General features: G+C 44.3%; 1 protein-coding gene across 1 annotated transcript in view; it reads right to left on the reverse strand.

Annotated features, from left to right (window-relative positions):
* Window positions 1-14,047: 14,047 nt before the first annotated feature.
* The window catches only part of cdh2 (cadherin 2, type 1, N-cadherin (neuronal)), a 59,094-nt gene continuing 46,974 nt past the window's right edge, over window positions 14,048-26,167 (reverse strand). Inside the window, exons 12-16 of the mRNA XM_069684245.1 lie at window positions 24,943-25,176; window positions 23,364-23,597; window positions 22,951-23,090; window positions 18,181-18,345; window positions 14,048-15,586 (exon numbers count right to left, since the gene is read on the reverse strand). Of these exons, the coding sequence (XP_069540346.1) occupies window positions 15,380-15,586; window positions 18,181-18,345; window positions 22,951-23,090; window positions 23,364-23,597; window positions 24,943-25,176 (980 nt within the window). The 3' untranslated portion in view covers window positions 14,048-15,379. The remainder of the gene's footprint in view (window positions 15,587-18,180; window positions 18,346-22,950; window positions 23,091-23,363; window positions 23,598-24,942; window positions 25,177-26,167) is intronic.

Raw genomic sequence — 26,167 nt, forward strand, 5'->3', positions numbered from 1 at the left:
CAGAACCGAGGTCGAGTGGACTTTTTCTTAGGAACGAGCACTATAGGATTTGACCGCTCACTTCTTGACGGATCAGTGACACCCATGTCCAACATCAACTTGATCTCCTTCCTCAGTGGTTCCACCATTCGTCCTGGAATCCTGTGAAGCTTCAGGCGAACAGGTTTAGTGTCTTTCAGAACAATTTTATAGTTTATCACATCAGTTCGGCCAGGTCTCTCTGAGAACAAGGATGGGAAAGATTGTTTCAGCTCACCCAGTTGATGCCACTGGTCCACACTAAGGTGCTGTCCGGGGTTTACATTTCTCTCGGAAGGGTACCATGTCAGCTTCCTCAGCCTCCACTGCATCATCTTCTTCAAGCTGGACATCCTGGACCATCAGAACATGCTCCCCTCCTGATTCCTGGCCATTTATTTCATGGTATTCCTTTAACAGGTTTACATGAAGCAGTTGTTTATGTTTATGTTTATCAGGACAGAAAATCTCATGTCACTGGGCCCACCTTTCTAGTCACAGTACAGGGGCCTTGCCACTTAGCTAGTAACTTTCTTGGCCCAGTAGGGAGCACTACCAACACTTTCTGGCCAGCTTTTAGTTCCCTTCCACAGGCATGTTTGTCGTACCATACCTTTTGTTTATGTTGAGCATCCTGCATGTGTTCTTTGGCTTTTCCTCTGTAACTTTCCAGTTTGTCTCTCATCTGCAAAATGTAGGAGATGATGTTGGTTATTGTTGAAGTTGCCTCACCAGCCACCCAGTTCTCCTTCAGCATGTCCAAGGGGCCTCTGACCTGCCATACAACAACTCAAAAGGGGAGAAACCAGTTGAAGCCTGGGGTCTCTGTATGCAAACAATAGAAAAGGCAACCATTTATCCCAGTCTTTACCAGTGTCATTAATCATTCAACAAGACCATCAGTTTCAGGGTGGTATGGCGTTGTTCTTACCCCTTTTACACCAAGTTGGAAATACAGGGACTTCATCAGATGTGACATAAAGCTTGTACCTTGATCTGCCAAGATCTCTTTGGGGATACCAACTCTAGAGAATAACTCCACTAAACATCGAACAATATGTTTGACCTGAATGGAGCGTAGTGGATAGACATCAGGGTACCTGGTTGCGTAGTCACATATGACAAGGGCAAACTTGTGTCCATGGCTACTTTTTGGCAGGGGGCCAATGATATCCATAGCTACTCTCTCATAGGGCACACTCATGATAGGCAATGGTTGTAATAGGCCACAGTCGGAAACTTTGGTGGGGGCTACAACCTGACAGTTATGGCATTCCATCACCTCTTTGTATAATCCTGGCCAGTAGAAGCGCTGAGCAATGCGGTTATAGGTCTTGGCTTGTCCCAAATGCCCAGCCCATGGAACAGTACGACCCAAACGCAGGATTACTTGACGATACTCTTTTGGAATAACAAGCCTAGGTTTCTCAATGTCTGCCAAATACAAAAGATTGTCTTTTATGATGAAAGGATCCCCAGTTGCACATTTTAGCCCCCCTGTGCCTGTGTCATTGTCCCCATCAACTTTAATTGCTTTTGCAAAGAGTGGTTTAAGAGATGAGTCATTCTCCTCCTCTTTGTCTGAAATTGTCAGGGATTTGCCACTGAGGGTCAATGAGAGATGACACAGGGAGAGAAGGTTCAGGGTTTTTAGCTTTATCATGCTTTCTGTTTTTCTCCTGACGACGTTGTCGCCTTGTTTTCTTAACCTTATTTCCCCCTCAAACAAACTCTCATGTATACCTGGTAGGGGTTCTATCCCTTTTGGCTACAGAGCGGGTAACAACAGCACAAAAGTATGCATCAGAGTTTTGCTGGACCAAGTTATCAAGGATAGGCAAATCTTCTCCAAGGATTACATCATAGGCTAAGTTATCTAGTACTCCAACAGTTAGTGTCTGTACTGTCCATAGCAGGCAAAATGTAAGGTTTGCCTTCTCCAAACCTTGGTTTCCCAACTGTCATCTTTTTCTTTTAAGGGTCCCGGTGGGCGGATGCATAGCGTTCTGCCAAATTTGCTGCTTCCTCTCCGGTTTGGGGATTATGCTCCTCAACCCAGGTGCGGATATCTGGAGGAAGCACACAAGGGTATTGCTCCAAGATGATGGTTTCCCCAATCTGCTCCTTGGTGCGGCTGTCAGGTCGCATCCATCGTTTGTACAATCCCTTTATCCCGTTGTAGGTTTCTCGCACCGTCTCTCCCACCGGCACAATGGTGCTCCGGAAGTGCTGTCTGTATGTCTCTTCTGTAATATTGAACTTCATCAATACTGCTGCTTTAATAGCCTCATAGGACCCTGACTGTTCCTCATCCATTTCAGCATAAGCCTCAAGAGCTTTTCCTGTTAGCAAGGTGACCACTCTGGCTGCCCTCTCCACTGGCTGCCACCCCCATGTTCTGGCTATCCGCTCAAACCGAACAAAGAAGCTCTCAGGATCTTCACCTTCTTTGAAGTCAGGTATTCTGGGTTCACCCACATGGGGCCCTGCAGTCTGGGTGGGTTGGACAGCAGGCTGTTGATGCTGTGCTGGCAGCTGGGGTAATGAGAAAACAGGTCCACTGGCTGGCAGCTGAGGTGATAAGGAGACAGGCCCACTGGCTGGCAGCTGAGGTGATGAGGAGACAGGCCTCTCATAAGGTTCTTCTGATGTCCAGTCCTGCCTTAACTTTGGTCACATATCCCTTCTGAGCTGTTTAATCTCTTCAAAAAGTATAGCTTCAGTTTGTTTAGACCGACACATAAACTCTCTCATTTCTTCAAAAAAATCTAGCGCAGAGAGTTCTGGACTTGTATCACGGACTGTAACTACTTTTGGCTGTACCACCGACTCATCTTCACCTTCAGCGGCCGTGGCTCCAACTCCACTGTCCCTTCAGCGTTTCCTTCCCCCATTTCTGCCATGGTGTTTTTTCTTGGCAAACAAGCTCTTCCACGTCCTACACCTCTCATTTAGCCAGTATTTCAACACCAACTCTTCACAGGCGTATTTAATCCCACCACTGCCACCAACTGTTACAAAGTGAGGTGCAGGGAAGCATGGGGAGACTTCAGAAAGACAAAAAAATTATCACTATGGCAGGGAGTTATGCTTTGAAAAATTAATCAGACTTTTATTTTCAGTCTCTACAAAAATAAAAGAAAAACATTAACCAAAAAAACTTAACTTCTTTGCCTTCAATGCTTTACATTCATTACACAGCTCAAACAGTTCTGGTGCTGCTCTTCTTAAACCAGTCCACACTCGCTCATTGCACTCACATATCTAGCGTGTGAGCCCGCCTTGCCAGTTTAAACTTCCTTACAAACACATTTGTGTAAGTGCTTAAAATAGGAACATGCAGGAACAACAGCAGGATTCTTTCGCCTGAGTAAATGTATGTAAATGTTGGATACACTGATTTGAATTTCTTTCTCATTATTTTTAAATTGCAGTTGAAGACGTTCAGAAGTCCACACTCACCGTACGGGTAAATGAAAAGGATATTTTTATGTTCGCTTTACAGATTTACATCATATCAATAACAATTTAATCCCTGTCCAAAAATACAAAATTACATTACAGGTAAACTAGTTGTTGTCCTGGGTAAATACAAAAATTACTATGCCCATAAAATTGACTAGTTTCTCCAAAACAGAAGCAACTACTGCTGTAGAGGCGCAAAGAACAGTGGCTGCTAGCAAAGAGTGTAACAAGCTAGCAAAATGTCAGCATTAGCGTTCTCCAGTTAGACATTTTACAGCTTTAATTTAAAGTTACTATGAAATAAACTAGTAAAAAAACAACACCAAATTAAAGCCGCAAGCGGCGATGAACAGGCCCTCACACCCGTGGCCACGTTGGGGCGTGTTGCGGCCGCGGGGTGTGCCGAGACTATAATCATGCATGTGAAATGTGATGCTGATTGAGCATTGTATATGAGAGCTACTACTGGCTTTTACCAGTAGGTGGCGCTAAGAGTATGAGCAAAAGATTAATTTGTAGACCTGTTCAGGGCAGTATCCTCTTGAAACCTGTGAAATTTGGAGGAGATTGGACAATGTATAAGAGAGTTGATACAGACTCTGCCCAGTTGGTGGCGCTATGCAAATCATTTGGGCGTAATAATAATAATTCCTTGCATTCCAATAGGGTCCTCGTACCCGTTGGTGCTCAAGCCCTAACAATTGCCAGGGTTCCAAGAGGTCCTCGCCACTGCGTGTAGTGCTCGGGCCCTAATTAAAGCCGCAAGCGGCGATGAACAGTCCCTCGCACCCGTGGCCACTTTGGGGCGTGTCGCGGCCGCGGGGTGCGAGGCAGCAGGGTGTGAATGAGCCACAGCATATGCTGCAGCCAGGGGCTGCTCACCAGTATGACCCAAATTCCTATGTAGACCTGTTCAGGCCGAGACTATAATCATCATGTGAAATTGGAAGCTGATTGAAAATTGTAAGTGAGAGTCATTACTGGCTCTTACCAGTAGGTGGCGCTATGAGTATGAGCAAAAAATGTATATGTAGATATGTTCAGGTCGGGACTGGCATCATACATTTCAAAGATATAGAGCCATTTTGGTAAAGTCATGCCTGAGGCCCATAAAATATCCAATTTTTCGCCAGACCTGATGCACATTCCAAATTTGAGTTTTGGGGCATGTTTAAGCCATCAAATTTGCAATTCACTAGGGTTCCAAGAGGTTCTCGCCACTGCTTGCAGTGCTCGGGCCCTAATAAAGCAGTTACATGTTTTTAAAAGAAACGTATTTCTCCAATGGTCTTTGGTGAACACAGGATGCAGGAGAGACCGCAACGCAGAGCAACGGCTAACGTTAGCTCAGCTTGTGTGTGTTTTAGGTCAGATTGCTTCAATGTAGGTCAGATAAACATATTATAACAAAAATGTATTTACTTGGGTTTTACGTGTTTGTTAACATTTAAGGAAATTCCTGATTGCAGAATAAAATATGTTTTCAGTCTTCTTTCCTTTCAGCTCTCATTAGCGTTAAATGTAGACTATGTGACTGGCAAGTGGAAGCAATCGCAGGTCTGGAGATCTGTGACAGGCTGCTCTAAGTATTTAAAACGACACCAGCATCTCCAGGAGATGGAAAAAACACCATCAACTCAGAAATGTATGTTAAAAATCATCATCTCATTGCTAAAACCTGCAGCACAATGAACAGTCATAAAACGAGCCGCATGTGTCGGAAAGAATGGAAGTCAGAAATGCAGGTAAAAGACAAAATCAGGTGAAGGACTGAGACAGGGTTCACCTCTTTCTTATTATAAGGTGTGATTGATCACAGTATCGTGCCATTAATGGTGTCGGCGCTCACATCGAGGCGTAGGGGATAACAAGGTCACGCTGCCACACTATTGTGCAGCGCCGCTCCTCGACAGGGTGGCAATATCCTCCTCTCTCTTCTCAATCGTTCCTTTTAGATTGACGTGCTGTTATTATTAAAAATGTTGATTTGTGACAATATAAAAACATGCTTGTTATTCTATTTAAAGCCTGTTTTGCATATGAATGTTTCATGAATCGCTCCCATCCAACTACAAGCGAGGAATTACTGGCTTTGCATAGTCATTTCATGTCTAATGTGTGTTAATGACATCTCTGTGGGTCCTATTTAAGACACTAATGGGCAGTAACGGATCTCAAACTGTGGTGTGTTTTATTAAATTAATTATCGATCTCAGTTTTATATGCAATTGATGTCTCAGTCCTTGGATACCGTGTTATTGATGCATTTTTTCCGAGGCTGTAAAGCATGTCTGAGGAGGAAAAATGCATCAGGCTGTGGAGCGTGAAACAGACACACGACGTGCGCGGACATTTTCAGCGGCAATGATGCAATTTGTAGTCCGCATTGAAATGAGGGAAATCAATGAAACATAGGCGCAGAGATGTGTCTACAATGCGGCGTCGATACATGAGGATAATGAGCTGGAATTGTTATGTTCTGTATTCATGTCCGGCATCATTTCCGCCATATTTTACACCTAATTAGAATGAATTTGTTATTGTTACAGCGTTGCTTGTCTAATTGAACAAGGAATCGCGGATTTAAAGGGATTCATGAGGTCATAAAGGTCGTGTGGGTGATGTCACAAATTTTGAAGGCGGGGAATTTAATTAGTTAATTGACTAATAAGTTGTTTAATTTGTTCATTTAACTTCATTTAACCACTACAATAGCTCTGGCTCTGTTCATTCTGCTCTGTGCTGTAAATAAAAACTGCATATTTGTATTTCTTGGCTGTCTCGCTCTGCACACGGCTGCCAGAAACAGCAATAATCAAACAGCATTATGAAAAGGCACGCTGGCATTGTTGTTTCTTTGTCTTGTGCATTGTTTTTGCCTGTGCACCTGACCGAAACCACTTCCTCTGTGTTCTACATACTGATCATAAAGCAGGGTTTGAGGTTCTTAGATGTGTGTTTGCAGCTTTTAAAGCCGTGAAGATGATTTATTCATCTTGGCAGGCGTGAGTTTCTGCTTGTTTATAAACTGAAGAGTTTATGGGGTTCTTAGCTTTGGCACCGCTGTCTTCGTCTGTCTTTTCTTTTAGAGATGAAATAGTTTCTCCATACTGCAGGAGGAAACAAAACATCCAAGCATTGTACCTCAGAGCGGGTGGATGACGGGACAACCTGACTGAGCTGGCAGCATTTTCAGACAAAACTGTAGGAAAAACAGGCTGAAAATAAGATCATATGAGACACATTCTGTATAAAGAACACCTAAAGGTTATTCTTGAGAGTGAACTGGGTAAACTGTAAAAAGCTCACCTTCATACACCTACCTCGACACTGTGGGATCGGGCTACAGCCTATAACGTGCTTCTGTGTCCTGTGCAGTCCTCTTACATCTTTGCTTAAGGATCCTTCTTTAAGCCGCTATCGTTCCCTTTTTCTGGTGCTAAAAATACTTATTTTTAGTCAAACAGAAAACAAAAGAAAGGAGAAACAAATACATATTCCGCTATGAGACTTTAAGCATCCAAGAAATGAGTTGAAATATGAAAAACTGTGAAGCAGCTACAGCTTTATTTCCACCCTCCTTTAGTGTAGGAGGTCTTAGGATGTAATTGTAGCTGTAACAAAATACAAAGATATATCATGGATGCATATCGCTCTGCAATGTGCACACTGAAAACCAGCATAATTCAATTTCATCCAGCGCAGCAATAACTGGGTGTATTTTTATTTCTTACATCCACGTGAGACATGCAGATGATTCAAGGACTCGGTGGCAGTAAGGTCCAATGTGACACTTCTGAAATGTCCCCTGAGTGGAATCTGTGCTCGGACTTCTGACTTTAAAAGGACACAGCTCTGAGAGGGAGAGCCACCGGCTTTTTGAAGCTCGTCTCCACTTAGAATTGAGGCCAAAGGGTCAAATCAAGAGGAGTCTGCATTTGTGAAAACGACGGCCTGAGGAGAGATTAGGGTGAAAACTCATTTAACATCATCCAGTTGCCGGGTAAATCTTTTTATTTTTTTTACAGCTTATAAAAGTAGCTAAGCAAAGTCATATCAGCTGTAAATATGAGTTTGAGTTGCATCATGGGAGTTTTGCAGATTGATTTTAAAGTGTAAAAGGATTAAAGGGTGCTCATAATCACCGTCATTACTTTGTGGTGGTTTGACATGCATGTCACAACTGACTGATTTTCACTCCCTAATTCATTGCTATGTTACAATAATGAGCCATAATTCATGTATTTACTGCTTCTTACAGATGTCAAACAAATAAAAGCCTGATTATAGCGCACGCGGATGGATGTGCGCTCTTGTATCACATCTTTTCTCTGACAATGTGTGAATAAAAGCTGATGTTCTTCAGTCTGACGCTGCGCTGGAGTTTTGTTCCTGCCCGTCTGATGGCTTGTCACCCGCGCCCTCGGCTATCCATACCAATGTGTGACTACAATAGAGTCAGCAGACGGGAAAGTCTGGCCTACCCAGTGGCCTCTTTTCTCCTCCGTACAGACAATAATGTAACGACCCGGTTGTACAATCAGCAGCACATTGATCTCAGGGCCGTCTAGCCTTCAGCATATCTATCGTGGAAGTCCCTCACTCTACTCAGCGGCAAAGACCACACAAAGAGTCACACATATTTGCTCTCATTGGAGGATATTATCTTGTTATTGTGTGGATGTGGCCGAGGGACATAAAAGCCTTAATGGCAAGAGGGTGACGGAGTGTCAAGTGTTTAAAAGCAGGAATAAATCCACAGGCTCTCGAGGGAGTCTTTGTTGCCCTTCTCTTCCTTTTTTTCTCCTCACTCTGTTTCTGCATATTTTATTGCACAGGAGAATAAAAAATCAAAAAGTATTTCTCCAGAGTGCCGTAATGTAATTGTTTTCTCTTTGTTAGTAATTTCCAGGTTGTGATAAAGACGGTAAGCGCCTGTGTGGGAGTATGAGAGAGAGAGGAGTAGAAAGGGAAAGAGATGGCCTGAGTGTCTGTAAATGTGTGTGCACGGTTTATGATTACATGTCCTTTGTCGGGCGCATCAGCCATTCATGCAGGAGGAAGCACCGCCAGATGAGAAATTCCTTCCGTGCTCTCGCAGAGGCGGCAGAAAGTGACATTGAAGGTTTCGTGCGCAAGCTGGGAAATCTCATGCTCGGGCCGATATGCATCTTATGAAAGAAACAGGGTTCGTCATTTTCGTCTCAGTGAGCCCCACCCTCGCACCTCCCCGCCTCCTCTTCTGTGACCACGGTGTCACTGTGGCTGTGCGTGGACTGAGAATAATGGCAGGATGGGGCCTGATAAATGAGAGCAGATAAATCAGGATCGCGAACAGGAGGCAGAACAATATCTGCTGAAACAGAGGGAGTGCCATTGGAGAGATATCTGTCTGCAGTCAGGGAGAACACAGGGAGTAGTAGATCAAGGCTGGATGTTGGTGAAGAAAAAAATGTGAGACTCGAGAACAGGTCCTTTCCCCTCTCTGTGGGTGAAGCAATCCAAACAAAATTGATCTGATATTACACTTAGAGGGCAACAACGTAGAAATGAAATTGATTGATTCTGCACAAGTGACTTGGTCTGTACACAAATACATTAAAGGCTGCGAATGCCCTGTGAGTGTGTGTGTGTGCACTCTGTCATCCAGCCTGCTTACTTATTCATTCCAAAGGTAGCATGCCGGGGTGGAAACCATAAGAAATATGCTCTTGCTGCTGCGGGCCAGAATTTTCTGTCGATAGCCCGGGTAGCATCCATCTTCCCAAAGTCCACCAAAGGTCAGGAGCAGCATAACTTAGAAGCTGGTTTGCATCGGATTCTCGTCTGTATTCTGCATGTTTACCGCCAGCTCCCCCCGCGGAGGGGCTGGGTGGCTCTGTGACACTTACCCACCAGCCGTCCGCACACACACACTCTCACAGAGAGAGTGAGAGGCTGAGGATCTTGTAAATCTGTGATGTTGAGGGGGTGTTGGTGAAAGCATTGTTTCGCAGTCAATAAAAAGGGCCCTGGGGTGCTTGTAAGAACAGCAATCTGCAGCCATTTTCCAAAAGAGAACATCTCGGGAGTACTCAGGGGTTATAAGTTGAGTTCCTCTTGTATTTGGAGTTAATATTTCGAATAAAAACAGAGACAAAACGCCCGGCACATATTGCAGCATCTAATGGGAAAAAGATATGGAGAATCCACTGTGCACAACTCGCTCCAGGATAGACAACAAAGCCCAGAGTGCTAGCCAACAAAACGCTAACACATTCATTATTTATTTATCGTTTTGTATTCCTGAGGTGTTTGCTTCTTTTTTGTGTGTGTATGTCATCTGGCACATGAAACCAATGTCATTTCCATCCAACCTAATTAGCTTTGCGAGTAATCCTCTGCATATTTAAATTCCCTCACTTTACTATTTTTATCCATTTGTCGGCTACCTAAAATGTGCAAATGAGATCCTATTTCAGCAATTATTTCAGCCATCCTTGCCGGACCATATGGCAAAATAAATGATGAAAATATGCTCCTCACACAATAGTCATTCCAATTACAGCTCAGTCAGTCAATGTCAATGATTATAATCCTCAAAATACTTTAATTTCCCATATAATACGCCACATTCGAGCTGAAGCAGAGCCCTTCTCCCTGCATTGTTTAACAGTCTCCGACACTACATGTCTATAAATGTACAGAACGGTTCGGGGTGTGGATGGTGGAGGAGCTGTGCAGTGGCTGCCTTTATGTCCTGGGCTCTTTATGATTGCCAGCTTTCCTTCGGGGATAATCCATGTTGTGAAATTGAAGTGCAGCGCTGGAATATCAATTCTTTTTTTTTTTCTCCTCCTGCTGCGGGTTAAAAAATGAAACAGGACTCGACTGCTTGGTGGATATGAAGCCGTTGGAGTAATCTGAACATCAAGATGACAATACAGACATGGTGGGAGAGCCTGTAGAGGAGTTAGAGCGGCGGCATTAAGAAGTGGACTAATGTACGCTGTAGCTCCGCGCTGCAAACTCGAAAGCTATTCATCTTTGGAGTGAGATTTACAGGAATAGTCTGACATTTAGAGAAATAGGCTGACTTGCTTTCTGGCAGAGAGTTAGATAAAAAGATGAATAAGGCTTCTTATCTGTCCTTTAAATGTGAGGCTAAAGTCAGTAGACTGGTAGCTAGCTAGCAAAATCCACCTAGCATGCCTTTCCGAAGCTAATGAACACTTATCCTGGTTGTTTGATTATTACAAAACCATGAAACAACTACTAATCTTTTCCGGGCTAACAGATAGACCAGAAATGAAGCACTGTAACGTCTTGAAGTGTCTTTTTTCTTCAAATTAAACAAAGGTGGCGTAAGGTGTAAACTCTTTAGAGCTAGCGGTGCTGGTAGCATTTGATGAGATTTGTTATTGTATCTTTGGAAAGAGTCAGGCAAGTGGTGCATGTTTGACATTAGGATTTTTAATCTCTGTGATTGCGTCCATACTTTTCAGGAGAGAACACAAGAGTCAATGAAAGACAGAAGCAGACAGAGCTGCTAACGGCATATTCAAGCAAACTTAACTGAACTGAAAATTAAACTAATGTTAGTAAGCATACTAGCATTCACAGAAAACCAACAGAGTAAATCTAAACTCAAGCTCTGACTGAATTTAACCCAAACATTTTCATACCTAGATGTGTTGAGACATACTTTAGTTTTTCTCTCCCAGCAGAGCATCCAGAATATAAGACGCAGTCTGTTTGTGGGGGGTATCCCAGAGGGAAAAAGGTTTTCTATAGCTATGTATTAATAAAAACATGCATACACGTTCATGTAGAAATGTAGAATCTGTAGGCAGGGATGTGGATTTTATTGATGGCAAGTGTACTACGCACGAGTCTGAGTAATATTGACCAATCACGTATCAGCAGGCTGCAGCGTATGCAGGAAAAACAGTCTGTGAGGACAGCAAAAGCAGATCCGCCGTAATCCCACCCCGGCTCCCATCAGCGTCACCTGACGTTGATTCAGCTTCGTATAAATCTCTAAAAACAGACATCTGCATGCTAACAGCTAACAAACTGTTCTAGATCTAAAATGTAACTTGAGATGAATTCCCTTGACGCTGTGTCACGAAAGCCGTTCAGATTTCCCGACTTCCCCGAAAGCATCCGATCGATTCGATGTCCGTTCAACAAACGTTTTCTTCTCCTCGTGAGGACAGACCTGACAAAGCTTGAATTTAATCGATGGGAAGTCGATTATTGCATACCGCCCGGCACGTTCACCGGTGTCCCCAGAGATAATATCGTCTCAGACTGTAGCCGATGGGATCCGAGATTGCTCCTCCTCTGCTCCACTCTGCCACGGCCACCTTGTCAGCTTACTCAGTTCACCTGGGCACACAGCTGCTTCTGATCAGTAATCAAGCCAGTATATAAGCCTCTCCTGCTCACACACTCACTGCCAGATTGTTCTTTGATACTCATACGAGCACCGTGCTTTGGACTGATTCTCCGCGGCTGACCCTGTTTGCCTCTGACCTGCCAGCCGAGTCGTAATCCCGGAAATCACCTCAGCCTTCTGCCTGTGTGCTCCCGGTTCCTGTCTGCCTTGGCTGCTAGGTGTTCCCCTGCTATGACTCTGCTTTGTGAGTTTTCCCGTCTGCCTTCTTGTGGATTACTGTGGCTCAGAGACTCACGTTCTTTGGAACTTTACCTGCTGGCGCCTTGATCTTCCAACTGGGCCAGTTTGGGTCCCCTGCTCAGTCCAGTGACTTTTACAGCTTCTGCCTTGATTTTTTTTGTATCTCGCTGTATTAACACCTGCCTGTTTGCCCCTGTACCTGCTTAAGCTGATACTAAAGATTATTACCAACAATCCCTGCTCTGAAGTGTGCTGCAAACCTGACCCGTTAAACCTTCTGCACAAGCAGGAGATCATTTGAGGTGGTATATGCTGCTCCCTCTCTTCATGATATTCTGTAGTGAATGACGCATCATTATTTCAGATCCTCTAACGTGCATATGTTTGAGAAAGTTTCTCCTCATGTGCGTGATGCAACCCCATTTTTAAATCAGTTAGGATTTTTAAAATCCTGTAGTCTGAGTCCGGCTTATGTTAAGCTAACTGGCTGCTAGCAAGAAACCCAGTCTTCAATGGACAGATATAATACTTGTAGCCAATCGATCTTCCTGTCAAAGTATCCACCAGAATGCAAATTCCTTCAAACTTTCCCTTTTAATGTGAAATCTTCCTCTGAAAGTTTGTCCTGCTTGGCTGCACAGCTGTTAACTCCGGGCACAAACTGGGACATAAAAAGGACTCGATGAAGCCCTTCTGAGATGTTGAGTCACTGTAACCACATCTGTGCCTGCCTAAGATCAAAGCATTGAAAGTAGCTCGGCAAAGGTCAGAGCGGTGTAATGCTTCCTGAAGGAGAAGCAGAAACAAAACCAGCCGTCTGGTTAGAAAACCTCAAAGTTAAAGGCAGCGATTTGGCAAAACAAATCTGACTCAGCTGCAGTTGAAACAACACCTCGAGGTCAGACGGTTTGTTGACGTAAAATTTCGTGTTGCTCCTGGCATGCGGAGTGCATAGCCAAGCATACAATGAGATAAGTGATATTCACCACACTAGGTCATTGGAAACAACTGTGTAAGAACAACTCCTCATGCGGGAGGATGTATGAAAACTACCGATGTTCTTACGCGGTTCAGGATGTGGAACTGATTAACACGGAGCTGCTACACTGATTACACCTGCTGGAAAACAAAAGGCAGGTACGGTTCACTGGTTATTCCCTAATAGACATTCATTGGGTTTTGTGTGAGGACTACAAAACTAAACTTGCTGCTGTCTAATTTGGTTGAATTAATAAGCCATGTCCCAATCTATGCGACTGGGTGCCAGTGGGTGTCTCTGTGAATTCAAAGTCCCACAGTAACAGAGCAGAGAGGTGAAAGGAAGGGCAGGTGAAGGCTAAACGGTCCGCCGTCCGTGACTTTCATCATCAGAATACTCTGCACGTGATGGCTAAACGAGTGTTAGCGCTGCCAACACATACAGTACACACACACGCACATGCACGTCATTCTCTTCCCCTTCCACTGGTCCCAGGAGTGCAGATACATGCAAAGTCCCCAGAGGCGGTTTTTGCAGGCATCCTTCATTTTGAGGTCAAGTCCTGAGTGACCTACAGTACTTTACAGTGCAAATCCCTGATAGCAGACAGGTGCTGCATGGATTTGGCATTTCCATGAGCGTTTGACCTTGACTTGGCTTATGAAAGCACAGATAGTGTTACAGAATGAGCTTATTGTTTACTTCACAGCCCGCAAGCCACACGACTTATCATCCATACACTTGTATCGGCCCAAAGCCTTTTACTTGTTCACAATGTGTGCAAATAAAAACAAATAAATAAGAGTATAAATGATTTATTCCCCCCTCTGGTTAAGTACTGTACAATACACTACTTTTTTCTTTAAAGCTATTGTCTTTTTGAGATAAATTGCACATTTCGCAATCTAATTAAGCCTCTGCAACAATGCTGAGCTCGAGCAAAAACACATAAATAAAGAGGCAGATTTTTAGCTCCAAAATTAGCATTTTATTTGGATGGTTGGGGTCAGAGATGTATAATTTGTTTTCCAGTACACATGGTTATCCTCAAGGCTTAAGTCCAAAACCTTTTCCAGTCTTAAAGCTGATCCAGTAATTAGTGCCTAGCATGTCATCCCAGCCCACCCCCTCCCCCTTTTTGGTACAAATTCAACAGTTGTGCTGACAGATCACTACTTTTCAATTTTTTATCGACGTGTTTTTTTTTTTTCAGGTTTTATACAAAAAAACTCTCTTAACTTCTACACATTTAATGTCACCCAGATTTTTATTTTTTTTTTCACTTTGTAAATAAATTTGGGAAACAACATTTTTCATTTTTGTTGTCATGAAAAGATAAAAACATGCAAAAAACTTGAATTTGTTGTCCAAATTATACATTTACAAGTTTGGAACTTTTTGCACTTTTTCATATACTACATCAAAAGAAAAAAGATAAAGAAAAAAACATTATGTACACACATCTTTTTACAGTGAAGTAAAACTTGAAAATATCAGATGATGACTAAGGCAAATGAAGTGTACATAGATTAGACCAAAACAGTTTTTTTGTTGTTTTTGTAAAATACTACATCACTTCAGAAAACAAAAGAAAAAAATCTGCTACAAAAGTATGATTCAGAACTCCCTTTAGTTGCAACCAGCTGCATAATTTTAATTTTTTAGTGAAAAAGTCTAGAAGTCTAGCGTACTGTACAGTGCTGCTCTTAATTGTTCTCCTCTCCATCGAAAGCTAACAGATGATCCTTCATTTCTTCTTCGTCTTTGTATTTAAATAATCTTCAACAAACAGGAGCATTGTGGAACCAAAGAAAAAAAGCATGTAGAAGCATACCAGAGTGTAACATACTTTGTTTGAAATCACTCCAAAAGTCAGTACCATTAAAGCCTTGAACATAAAACTAATCATTTAGATCCAAAAAAATGTACAAAAAGGCACATTATATCCCAGTGCTTCTGTACTGTGAAATTCAAGTGTAACTGAGCGCATTCAATACCAACAATCCGAGTGGTGACAGTCCACCAGTGTTCCCTCCCACAGCCTCCAAAACTGGACCACAGCCTATGCCTAAGCTTTCAACAAGCATATGTATGCGTAGACTACAACAATAAGCCTAGGTTGGTTGTTTTTGAAAATATTTCTGAATCAATGTTTGTTTTTTGTTTTCTTTTCTGTCACAGTTCCGTCGCTCTCTCAGGGAATATCAGAAGCTGTCCATGTCCATCAACAAGAAATCTTTTCCTCCTCATCTTTTTTCTCCTTCATCTTTTCATCCTTCAGGGAGTGGCTGTGTGTCCTAGTCATCGCTTCCGCCGTACATGTCTGCCAGTTTTCTAAAGCGAGGGCCCCAGTCGTTGAGGTAATCGTAGTCCTGGTCGCCCCCGCTGCTGGAGGAGTTGAGGGAGCTTAGGGAGCCAGCTGTGGAGCCGCTGCCCTCGTAGTCGAACACTAGCAGGGAGTCGTAGGGAGGAGCGGTGGGGTCGTTGTCTGCTGCCTTCAGCCCCTGTACAGGAGGAAATAAAGCCACGGTGAGATGAGAAGATTAAAGCACGTCTGCACACTGACACTGTCTGCAATAAGGAGGGAGCCACATTAACACAGCCACCCCCCTACTGCTGCACACAAACAGGCTAATCTGTCCTTAAACCTGTCACTGCTTCTTCCTCCAATTGTTCAGGAAATAAGATTAATCCGACGCCGGTGTTCCTGTGAGCTTCCTCTGTGTTTTGGTTTGCGGGATGTTGGATCATCTGCTGCTTGATCGAAAGCCAAGATGGAGCATGACCAGCAGGCTCACATGACTGGAATCATCCCCCCTTCCTGCACTCACCCCTGTGCAGGCCCCCTTTCTCTAATCAGACAGGCACTACAAGCTGCACTGATACTTTGTCACATATAATATAGATGGCAATGTCTTTAATATAACATGTGTCTCCTGGTTTAACACTAGCTGTACGCACTGAGCTCATGTGAGGCAAAGAAGAGATGAGTATGTGTGTGTCTGCCACGCATGCGTGTCTCTATGTTATCTCAAGGCTCATGGCACCAGTGGGGGCGGTTCTATTTTGAAGATTGTGCTCGACATTCCTAGAAATCCTCACAGCGTCATGAGAGGTCCTCATGGATTGTTATTGATTTCCAGCCCCATTCCCTAACGGGACTCTGGAGGTTTGATGGATTGCTAATCTAGGAGTGGAGATGTGCTTTGGCCATGAACCCCTTTGGACCCGAGCCTGGTTTTTTCCCTCTCATCGCCACAACTGAGGATCCCCAACAAATAATAAATGAATGAACAGAAGTGGAGCAACACAACACGGAGAAACGAGACCTCAGCTCATCGGGAACTTGTCGAAGATTTATAGTTTCCTCCGTGCTGCCATTATAGCGCTGAAACGCTCTCAAATAAAAAGATGGATTGAATTAAAGTGCCCGGGCACTTAGCGATTATTTTCCACTTGTTAGCTTTCGTTAAGTATTTGCTCAGGGCTGCGGTGCTGATAATTTGGTGGGAAATATGACAGATGGATCGTTCATTACAATTACAACCATAAGCGCTCTGCTGGTTATAGCCCCCTACATCCACGACCAAAACCCCACCGGCACTTTCATAAGGTTAGTCAATCACAGAACTCGTTTTTAGAACTGAGTCATCGTCTGAGCTGCAGACAATCGGTGAAGCTGTCCTCAGTTTTTGGAGCCGGTCTGCCCCACGGATAACAAAAGGGATGTGTAATAAAACCCTCTGGCTTTTCTGTGCAGATGAAGCCTTGCCAGGGCTGAAACTAGGCAAAACACTGAGTGTAATCACTCCAGCTTTGTGACACTGTGTCCACCTGTGACCAACAGAGGTCACCCAACTGTGTTTAATGTAAGCCCCCTCTGCGGGACCAGACCAGGAGACCTTTGTTTGTCCTCCTGCGAGGTTAAAGCCCTTATGCTAAACCTACGCCTAATTTTTCTCCCTTTAATTTAATTAAGAGCCAGGAGCTCCAGGGGCGTGTGCAGGATGGAGATCAAACCCCCTCTCCTCCCCTCCCCCACCCTTCTCTCTCGTCTCCCTGCTCCTCTGGCAGCCATCCCTTATCAGTTCGGTCAGATTCGAGCTCCATGCGAGCGCCGGCGCTACCATGACTGAGCTTTAGCGACAGTCAAATCTGGGACTAAAAACAGATCAGCGTTGCCTGGTTGCAGCGCGAGTTTTCTGGGTCAGGATGCTCAGACTTGAAACATCTCTTAGGTCTTGTGAGAATATTAAAATAACAAGTGTGATGAAAGATGGCGCGCACTGTGAAAAAAACGTTATCGAGCAGTGGAAAAATATTACATCTCGATATCAGCTGTTAGGACAAGTGTACGAGGTGTACTAATGACACGCGCGGCGAGGGTGAAAACGAGCGGCGCCCGGGTGGAGGGATCTGAGAGAAAGATGGTTGGGGGGAGCCGAGCTGAGCGAGCAAGTTCTAATCTAAAAACATGGGCGCCATCCAAAACCTCGAAGAGAGCCCCATTTGTAATGCCGTGAAACTCTTGTCTGTTGGAGCTTGTGAAAAATACATGACTGCTCTTTTCATTTTACATTCTCCCTTCATGCTGGAGTCAATGATGGCCTCAGGCAAACGAGGGCACTCTGAACACTGCACTCCGATAGAAAGCCAATGTATTGCTCCTCTCATCTCCTATTTCGAAGCTGACACGTCTATAACTCCACTTTGGCGGAAAGTGAGGAGAGAAAGAATTATATCAAAGCGAGTTAGCATCATGTACTTTCTGGGCTTCATGCATGTCTGAGCGGATGTATGTTAGAGGAGAAAAGTTTCTGCTTTCTGCGGGGGAAAAGATGAAAACTGTTTTAATAATAATTGATTATTAAAGTAATTCTTTGCCTCCCACTGCAACTGCTTGATACTGAGTTATAAGAACAAAATTGTTTATTTAGATGAAAGCTGATTAAAAGAAAGTAATTCATCTTGAAAATGAAATTCAATCACTGTGGCAGCACAGATCCTTTTTATTCCAGCCATTTGTCCTGGGACTGTAAACTCTACAGCACAACAATCTCAGTAACTCTTTGGTGTTGTTGCAGGATGTTGCGTTTACCTCGTTGATGAAGTCTCCGATGTCTCCGGGGTGGGGTGCCGCTGACCTCATGGGGTACTGCGGCTCAGGGTGGAGGGGTCTCTCGTCTAGACGGCGGATTCCCACCGGCTTGATGGCGTCATGCTCTATCGTGTCGGGCTGCTGGAGCTGACTGAGGTCGTAATCCTGGCAAACACACGGACAGATGGGAGTTAGCTTGAGTGGCGTGACGAGACCCCAAACTGAGTGGGATTGTTTAAAAAGGTAAACACATCCTGTACAGCAGAGAGGGAAGAGAAGTTCAACTGAGTGGAGAAGATTTTAAAGTTAGAATGCTGCGGGGACAGTTGAGGGGACACGAGGGGAAACTTTAATCTTCTTGTCTGTGAAGCACAAGCCCAGGGACAATTTGACACATTAAAAGAGGCGGCACTGAGGGGGGCCGGGCTGAGGACCACATCATACGCTGCAGAGTGTTTGTACTTGTGCGGCGTGCTGCAGGAAGGATGTGCAGGCGACTGTTTTGCTCTAATCAATGCCCAGACACGGGATGGTGGATATGCATAAGCCATCGCTAATCCTATTAACATTACCAAGGCAACCTGAATGGCTCGCAGTTTGTGCAAAGTCATGGGCAGGGAAGGAGGAGGAGAAGGAGCGAGGAGAGAGAAGGAGTTTGGGGAGAGCTGAATGGCGGGATGGTATCACGGTGACAGCAGATATGATAGAGAAAACGCCAGTTGAGAATCAGGGTGTGTGCCTAATAAGCGTGCATGATGGATTGTCCCTCTTTAGAAGATTTTCAGTAATCCATCCATCTCTAATATCCCCCTTCAAAATTGTCTTTGCTCAGTTGCACATGTACCCACACACACTTTCATGCTCACTCCCAAGAAGAGAAAAAAAAAGGTTGAAGACGCTCCAATGTAAAAATAAACATGAGAATAAATATAAACCCTGTGATGAAGCACAAACAGCCCAGAAACACGCTGAAGCACACAGACACCAACTCCCCACTGATGAGTATCATCTCAAACCTAAAACAAACACATTGATTATTCATGTGTAATGTGATTTTCATGAGGAATGACAGTAACCCCGAGGCCAGTGGGAAAAAGAACGACTGCCATCGCACATCGCACATCACGCAATAACGCCATCCATCATCCGCGCTTCATTCCCGTCTGACTCCTGTGTGACCTTCTCTGAGGTCACACACCGGAGGGGTCAGGAGTTGGTGACAGGAATTGCAACGGAGCCGTATAATGGCTGAACTAAGCAGGAAGGTCTAATGACATACCGACCCCTTCAGGGAATTGACTCCTCACACGTACAGTGGCCCGGTGAAATGGCCGCCCCTGGCACTCATGACCCACATTCGATTATGGGAGACTGAATGTTGCAAAGCCTTAACCGTTTATCTGTCGTTAGATATAGCCGAGCAATTTCAAACAGAACTGAGTTTATTTCTTTTATAGCTTCTGTTGCCATTCTTAGCCGGGAAAATAGCACTTAATATTGGAGTGGAGAGAAAGAGAAACAACCCTAAAAATGATTCCAATAGAGAAAACACAAGCCATCAGACGCTCTGCTTTTAGTGCAGCTAACTCCTTCTCCAAACTACAGCAGCTAACATCAGGTTAGATAATCTGGCTTTGGTGCAAATTTAAATTATGGGAGATATGATTTCTTTCCTCTAATTACATAAAAAGATTGATGCCACTCTCAAGTCTGTTCATTTAATATAAAGCCAGAGCCAGGAGTCTGTTAGCTTAGCACAGAAACGAGACATAGAAAGGCTAAAGACTGATTTTGTTCCCTTTCGAATAAGCTGTTTCCGTCTGTCTCTGCACTAGATCATTTAACTCTCTGGGCTGCACAGTGGTGCAGTGGTTAGAGCTGTCGCCTCACAGCTAGAAGGTTCCTAGTTCGAAACCGCGGATCGAACAAAGTGGGCCTCTCTGTGTGGAGTTTGCATGTTCTCCCCGTGCATGCGTGGATTCTCTCCGGGTACTCCGGCTTCCTCCCACATTCCAAGACATGCTCGTCAGGTTCATTGGTGACTCTAAATTTGCCTGTAGATGTGAGCGTGAAAGGTTGCCTGTCTCTATGCGTCAGCCCTGTGATTGACTGGCGATGGGTCCAGGTGTACCCGCCTCTCGCCCAATGACAGATGGGATTGGCTCCAGCCCCATGTGACCCTGAACAAGCGGTATAGATGATGGATGGATGGATTTAACTCTCTGCAGGAATGTGAATAAGCATATTTCTTAACATTTTAAACATTTCTCTTAAACATGTCCGCTCTCGTCTCGTGCCATGTTTGAGTTGTAGCGTTGTTTCTGTGATCCCAAATCCAGGCAATTACCTCCTTTTGTAGAATATTTTATTGATCAAAATAGATCCAAAAATACCCCTGAGGTGCGATAAACCAGGATTGACTGAGATGTCAAACTTGTCTTTACCTCTGATGAGGAACACAATGGGTATCTGCGGTATCTACAAAAACAGGTCTGATTCGTTTTGTTTCACTTATCGTGCGAGATTGAAAACAAATCAAAACATTTTTCAAAGCGTGCCTCCAAAGCCACACTGTCTAAGGTTAATGTGCATCAAATTATTCGGAGGTGATTTGAAGAAGCAGATGACTCATCTCTGTCTTACATTTTATTTTCTTCACCTGTGAACCTCTGCACAAAAACTTGTCAATTTGCTATTATCTCCACATCATTTTTTTCCGTGTCTGTGCGCCGCCGCCTGATCAGCTGTCTGCTTTTGATGAAATGAGTGCTTCACAAACCAATACAAACCAGGGCAATGGCAGCAGCAACTAAAATCATATACTCTGAGAGCGTCCAATGGTCTGACACTTCAATTTCCTCCCCAGCGGGAGATAGGGAGAACAGAGGTGGGCATTATAAAGACCACATCGCCGGGAAAGAAAGGGACATTTTTTATCCAACACTGACTCCCCTGATTCCGCAGACAAGACCATTTTCTCCAGGCGCCCCGCCTTCCTCTGCGCCACTCAAAATGGAAGCTTGTTTTCCCACAATAAATTGCTGCACCGGCTCGTTTGCCTTTGATGGGTGTTACATCACGTTCCCGGACCAAAACTTTGTGCATTTTATGTTAAAGCGAGGATGTGAATACACAAGTCGCTGCACTCCCTCCTGCCTAATCACTGGCTGATGTGGGTAATGGCTTTCCAGTCGTATTGCTACCTTAGACAGACCTTCATTATTGTGCCACAGCAGATGTCTATCTCCAAATGACATCAGCTCACCAATTACAAGTCTCCGAGGCTAATTTGGCACTGTGCTGGGTCAGACCGGGGTCTCCTGCTCATTTCTGCTTTACCTAAGCCTCGGCAGCACTTCAGCCAGCAGCGAGACAATGGCCCATTTGGAATAATACAGCCTTTTTTTATGAAATGGTTCCGTTCTGCTAACAAGGGGTCATTAGGACAATTGAATTTGTGTCTGCGTGTGCCTGATCAGTGAAGGGGGATACAGAGATGTGACTGTATTGATGCCTGTGGCAATGCATTTCTACTGGAAGCAGTTCCAGTCGAGAAAGCAGTTCCAATATTTCCAGAGCCGATCAAAATGTTGTTTACCGTATTGATTCCAGATTTCTATTTCCAGCTCTTTTAAGAAGGTACTTATTTCCAGTTCACACCGAAACGCCTCACTCCTTAGGAGGGAAGGGTATAGAAACCCGGCATTAAACGGGCCCCGGGGCTGAATTATGAAATACCGCAGTATTGATAAACTTTTGACGTTATCGGTTCTGCTTTCGGTACCAGAGAAATAAAGAAAATAAAGGTATCATTGCTTCAAAAAATGTTCTCAGCAACTGTTTCTAATTTTGCAGTAAGATTAAGACATTTGTCTACGATGCATATTTCCAATCCAGAAGAGAGATCTTTTTCGCGGAGCCTGTGTGTGAGGGGCGGGGGCAGCTCTCTCTCATACACACTACAGCTCGCGCACACACACACACAAGAGATCCTGCTCCTGCTCTCACTAAATGTTCAAAAGTGTGGTCGAGTTGACGGCGACGTTGCTCGTTGCCTCGAGTGCAACAACACTTTTGCTTGTAAGTGCGGAAACACGAGCGATCTGTCCAAACAGCTGTCTGAAGTTCCTCATATACAGGCAGAGACATGCGCCACACTTCTCACTGGACGCCAGCAAACTGGGGAACCGGGTTAATTGATAAGCACCGCCCACTTCCAGCCAGCCAAATTAGTTTCATACTTCTAGTCTATAATGGTGATCTGTTCTAAACACTGTAGTTTCTTTTGTTGTGAATAATTGTTTATTTTACATTTCAGAAAATAAAGCAATCATTATTCAGTTCTTCATTTCTTTCATTTTTTCAAAATAACAAAAAGAGCCGATAAAAACGCAGTTAAAGTAGCGGATCGTTAAGCAGTGTCGACACTCGTCAGTGTGAATGTGTATCTCGGAGCAGCATAACGAGCAGGCTGCCACTAAAAAGAATGCATTGTAAGTGTTTGTATGCTTGCTGAAAGAGTCTAGGTGGTCCCCTTCGTCCTCACGCTGCTTCACTTCGACAGAAACGGCCACTGTGCTGCACACTGTAGATGTGAGCTGAATGTTTTACTCTAACAAAGACCTCACGCTCGCCTCATGTCACCCTGTGGAGCTTCACGGTATGCAGGGCTGGGGGATGCTTGACATTTTTCTGTACGAGTACCAATATGATGATGAACATTTCTCTGCTGATACTTTAAGGAGTGTACAGTGTATTTATCATTCTTACCTGATCCTCCTCTCCTCCACCTTCCTCATCATACTTCAGGATGTTGTCTCTCACATCATCCTCTGGATCGATGAGGAGCTGCTTGGCCTGACGCTCTTTATCGCGGCGCTTCATCCACACCACAAACATCAGCACGAGAACTAACACACAGACACAGAGAGAGAGAGAGAGAGAGAGAGAGAGAGAGAGAGAGAGAGAGAGAGAGAGAGGTCTCATGTTACAAAAAAACATAATAAATTACATATTTTCATACAAGCGTAATCGGATCCGATGTTTTAGAGCTTGGACGGAGGCCTGATCAAGGCTATCTTTTTAGTAATCCCACAGTAATCTAGCGGTACCTCGGATCATGTTTAGCTGCCTTTATAATCCCTGTGTGTGATCGTGTGATGAGCTGTTTGAGAGAGACTCACTGAGGAGGATGATGATGCAGAGGAGGATGGAGATGATGGCTCCAGTGCCCAGACCGGCAGCCATGATGTGTTGCTGGTCAGTGCAGTCCCCGTTGATGTCGCACTGGCACACTTTAATCCGCAGATAGGAGGTGTTGGACATGGGCAGGTTGCCTGAGTCCGTGATTATGATGGGGACCTCGTAGATACCTCTTTCAAGGAAGCCAATCTTCAGGCTCATCTGAGCATAGTCACCTGAGAGGAAGAAGAGGAGAAAAGAAAGCAAGAGTGAGGACGGGATCCACAACCGCTCCTCGTCAGATCGAACACTGAAATTCATGTGTTTCAAATGAAATAACATCACGTTTCTTTAGCGGAGGAGTCTTTCGGAGAGGATTAAATCAAAACTCTGAATAGTCGTTTGTATAAACCTTGTTCACAGCACGATTACACTCCTATTACCACAAATATGCAGCGTGAATTCATACCTGGAAGTTGCATCAGCATATCTAATCCAAAACATGGTCAGGATTTAGATTTGGAGCTTATAAACCCGCTGAATACCTTTTGATAATGCTGCTTAGGCTAAATTCCCAGTCGCTGTAATCCATTATCCTATTAAGATATATTCACTGCTTTTCAACTCACACTGTCTAACAGCTAACACACAACAAATTAGTTCCTCCTCTCATATTTTGGGTTTGAATTACCATAAACAATTAAGGTCTGTTTGGTAATGTTAACATAATATCCTATTGTCCGCCCGGGCTCTAGCTGACCCCTCTGTGGAGTGATTTTTATTTCACTTTTCTTTCTAATCATTAAATGGCAGTAATTGAAAAATGCTGCTGAAAAGGGTAATTTTGTCCTCTTTTATTTACAAAATACAAATAAATATGTGGAAGCCAGAAAGCCTAATCAACATCATATGAAGATTAGTGAACTTAAAGGAGCAATCCGCTCCTGGAAAAAGCCACTGTCAGTCAAAGCTGGTGTTCTCTGTAATCGATAGAAGCAATAATATTTGAAATTGGCGCCATAGCCGTGGAGAAAGTTGTACAGACAGCTCGTGGTTTCGCCCATTCTACATTCCTACAACACCCAGCGTGCATTGCGCCCCTCCCTCTGAAAGGATGGCCCAGCGAGAAACACTGGATTGAAATACCATTTTCCAGTTCAGGACATTGATTGCTGCAGGCAATGGCTCAGAGAGGTACAGAATCAGAAATACGACGAGATTATACCGATGGATCGTCTAAGAAATCTTCAGGTCTGCAGTCTACATTTCAAACCTGACGATTTTGAACGAGACATGACATCGGAGGCAGGCGTCCTAGAGTGAGGAAGTGTAGTTTAGCAAGCGCCCTGGCCTCTGCCAGCTGGCGCGTTTTTACATAGTCTGGAGGAGGTTTTCCAGGGCCCATTGGAGAAGCGGGTAGCCTCCAAAGGCACAGAGCCAAATTGCATTTAATGGCATTAGCTCCCCATAACAGCATGATAAGAGTGAGGTTGAAAATTGGCGAACCGGCCCTTTAACTTTGGTATCTATGATCACTCAAGGGTTACTGATGTGAACCTGTGTGAGTGGTCTGAGTCTCACCGCTGATTCTTGTGATGGTCCAGTTTCTCCTCACATCAGGGGGTCGGTGGGCTAACTCGAAGGCAAACGGCCCGGCGTTGGGGTTCAGGTCTCCGTCGAGCGCTGTGATGTTGATGGCATTTGGCTCTGGCTTTTCACACACCTCCGCCTCCTGAGGGTAAACCTTGGGAGCGTTGTCGTTGATATCCAGCAGAAAGATCTGGAGAGTCCCTGTGCCACTTGCTTTTGGTACACCTGCACAAGCCGTGAAACGACACACACACACTCAGCACATGCATATTTATGCAGACAGGGATTTTACAAATTTACATATGGATAGGAATATATACTACTGAAATGCCATCCCTCATTTTGCAGCCATTATGCACTCGACAGAGAAAAGTAAAGTATTTAAGTTTTTTCTTTGGGTCTCGTGTTATAATAAGACACTCTAAACAGCTATTTACTCTAGTGGGAGAAGACTCATCCAAACTGCATACTGATCTGAGAATCTAATCTCAAGTGAGGAGGAAGACAGAAAGAGGGAGATATCAGAACATTTGGGTAGTGTGTGCGTGTTTGTGTGTGTGCCTAAAGAACGTCTTCCTGACGAAGGACACGGGATGGGAATACTAAAGCAGACAAACAGAGCCCACTGTCGCTGCTCTCAGGCTCCTCTATGTATTCACTCAGCTAAGAGGCTTTTTTATCATTCAGGCCACGCTCAAAGGAGCTAGTCATCCAATCCTGACCCATTAATGCTGAGAAACCTCTTTATTGGTAGAGTTTTTAAGCCTATTGGCCTAAGCTATGCTCCACAGAACAGGGTAAACCTGAACAGAGGTAAATCCCACCAGTGCAGGGAAGAGGTGAATACATCCACATGCTGGATGGTTCTGGGATTGCTAGCCCATTAACCTTCAACTTAGGTGGTCAGCGTTGCAGACACGCCAAGTGCCTGGTACAAGGTTGACCTTCAAGCATGGAGGATGTCTTTTGTGGCCGTAACTGAGATAGTTTCCCCCCCCTGATAAGGAGAGTTTGTGCACTGCCTTCCACTGAAAAACACCACAAAGGTAGTTAAAGTGATGCTAGGTTGAGACTGACCTTTGAAAGGGAGGCTATATTAGACTTCCACCAGGCTTTCTTTTGAAAAGGCGGCATTATCTCCTCCTGAATGCTCTCACAATAATGGCTTCCATTGGAGTGCTTGTGTAACAGCATGGCTAAAACACCTAGACCACGT

Source organism: Semicossyphus pulcher, unplaced genomic scaffold, assembly GCF_022749685.1.
Source record: "Semicossyphus pulcher isolate SPU_LCO1_2020_fin unplaced genomic scaffold, fSemPul1.0.p SCAF_7, whole genome shotgun sequence".
NCBI lineage: Eukaryota > Metazoa > Chordata > Actinopteri > Labriformes > Labridae > Semicossyphus > Semicossyphus pulcher.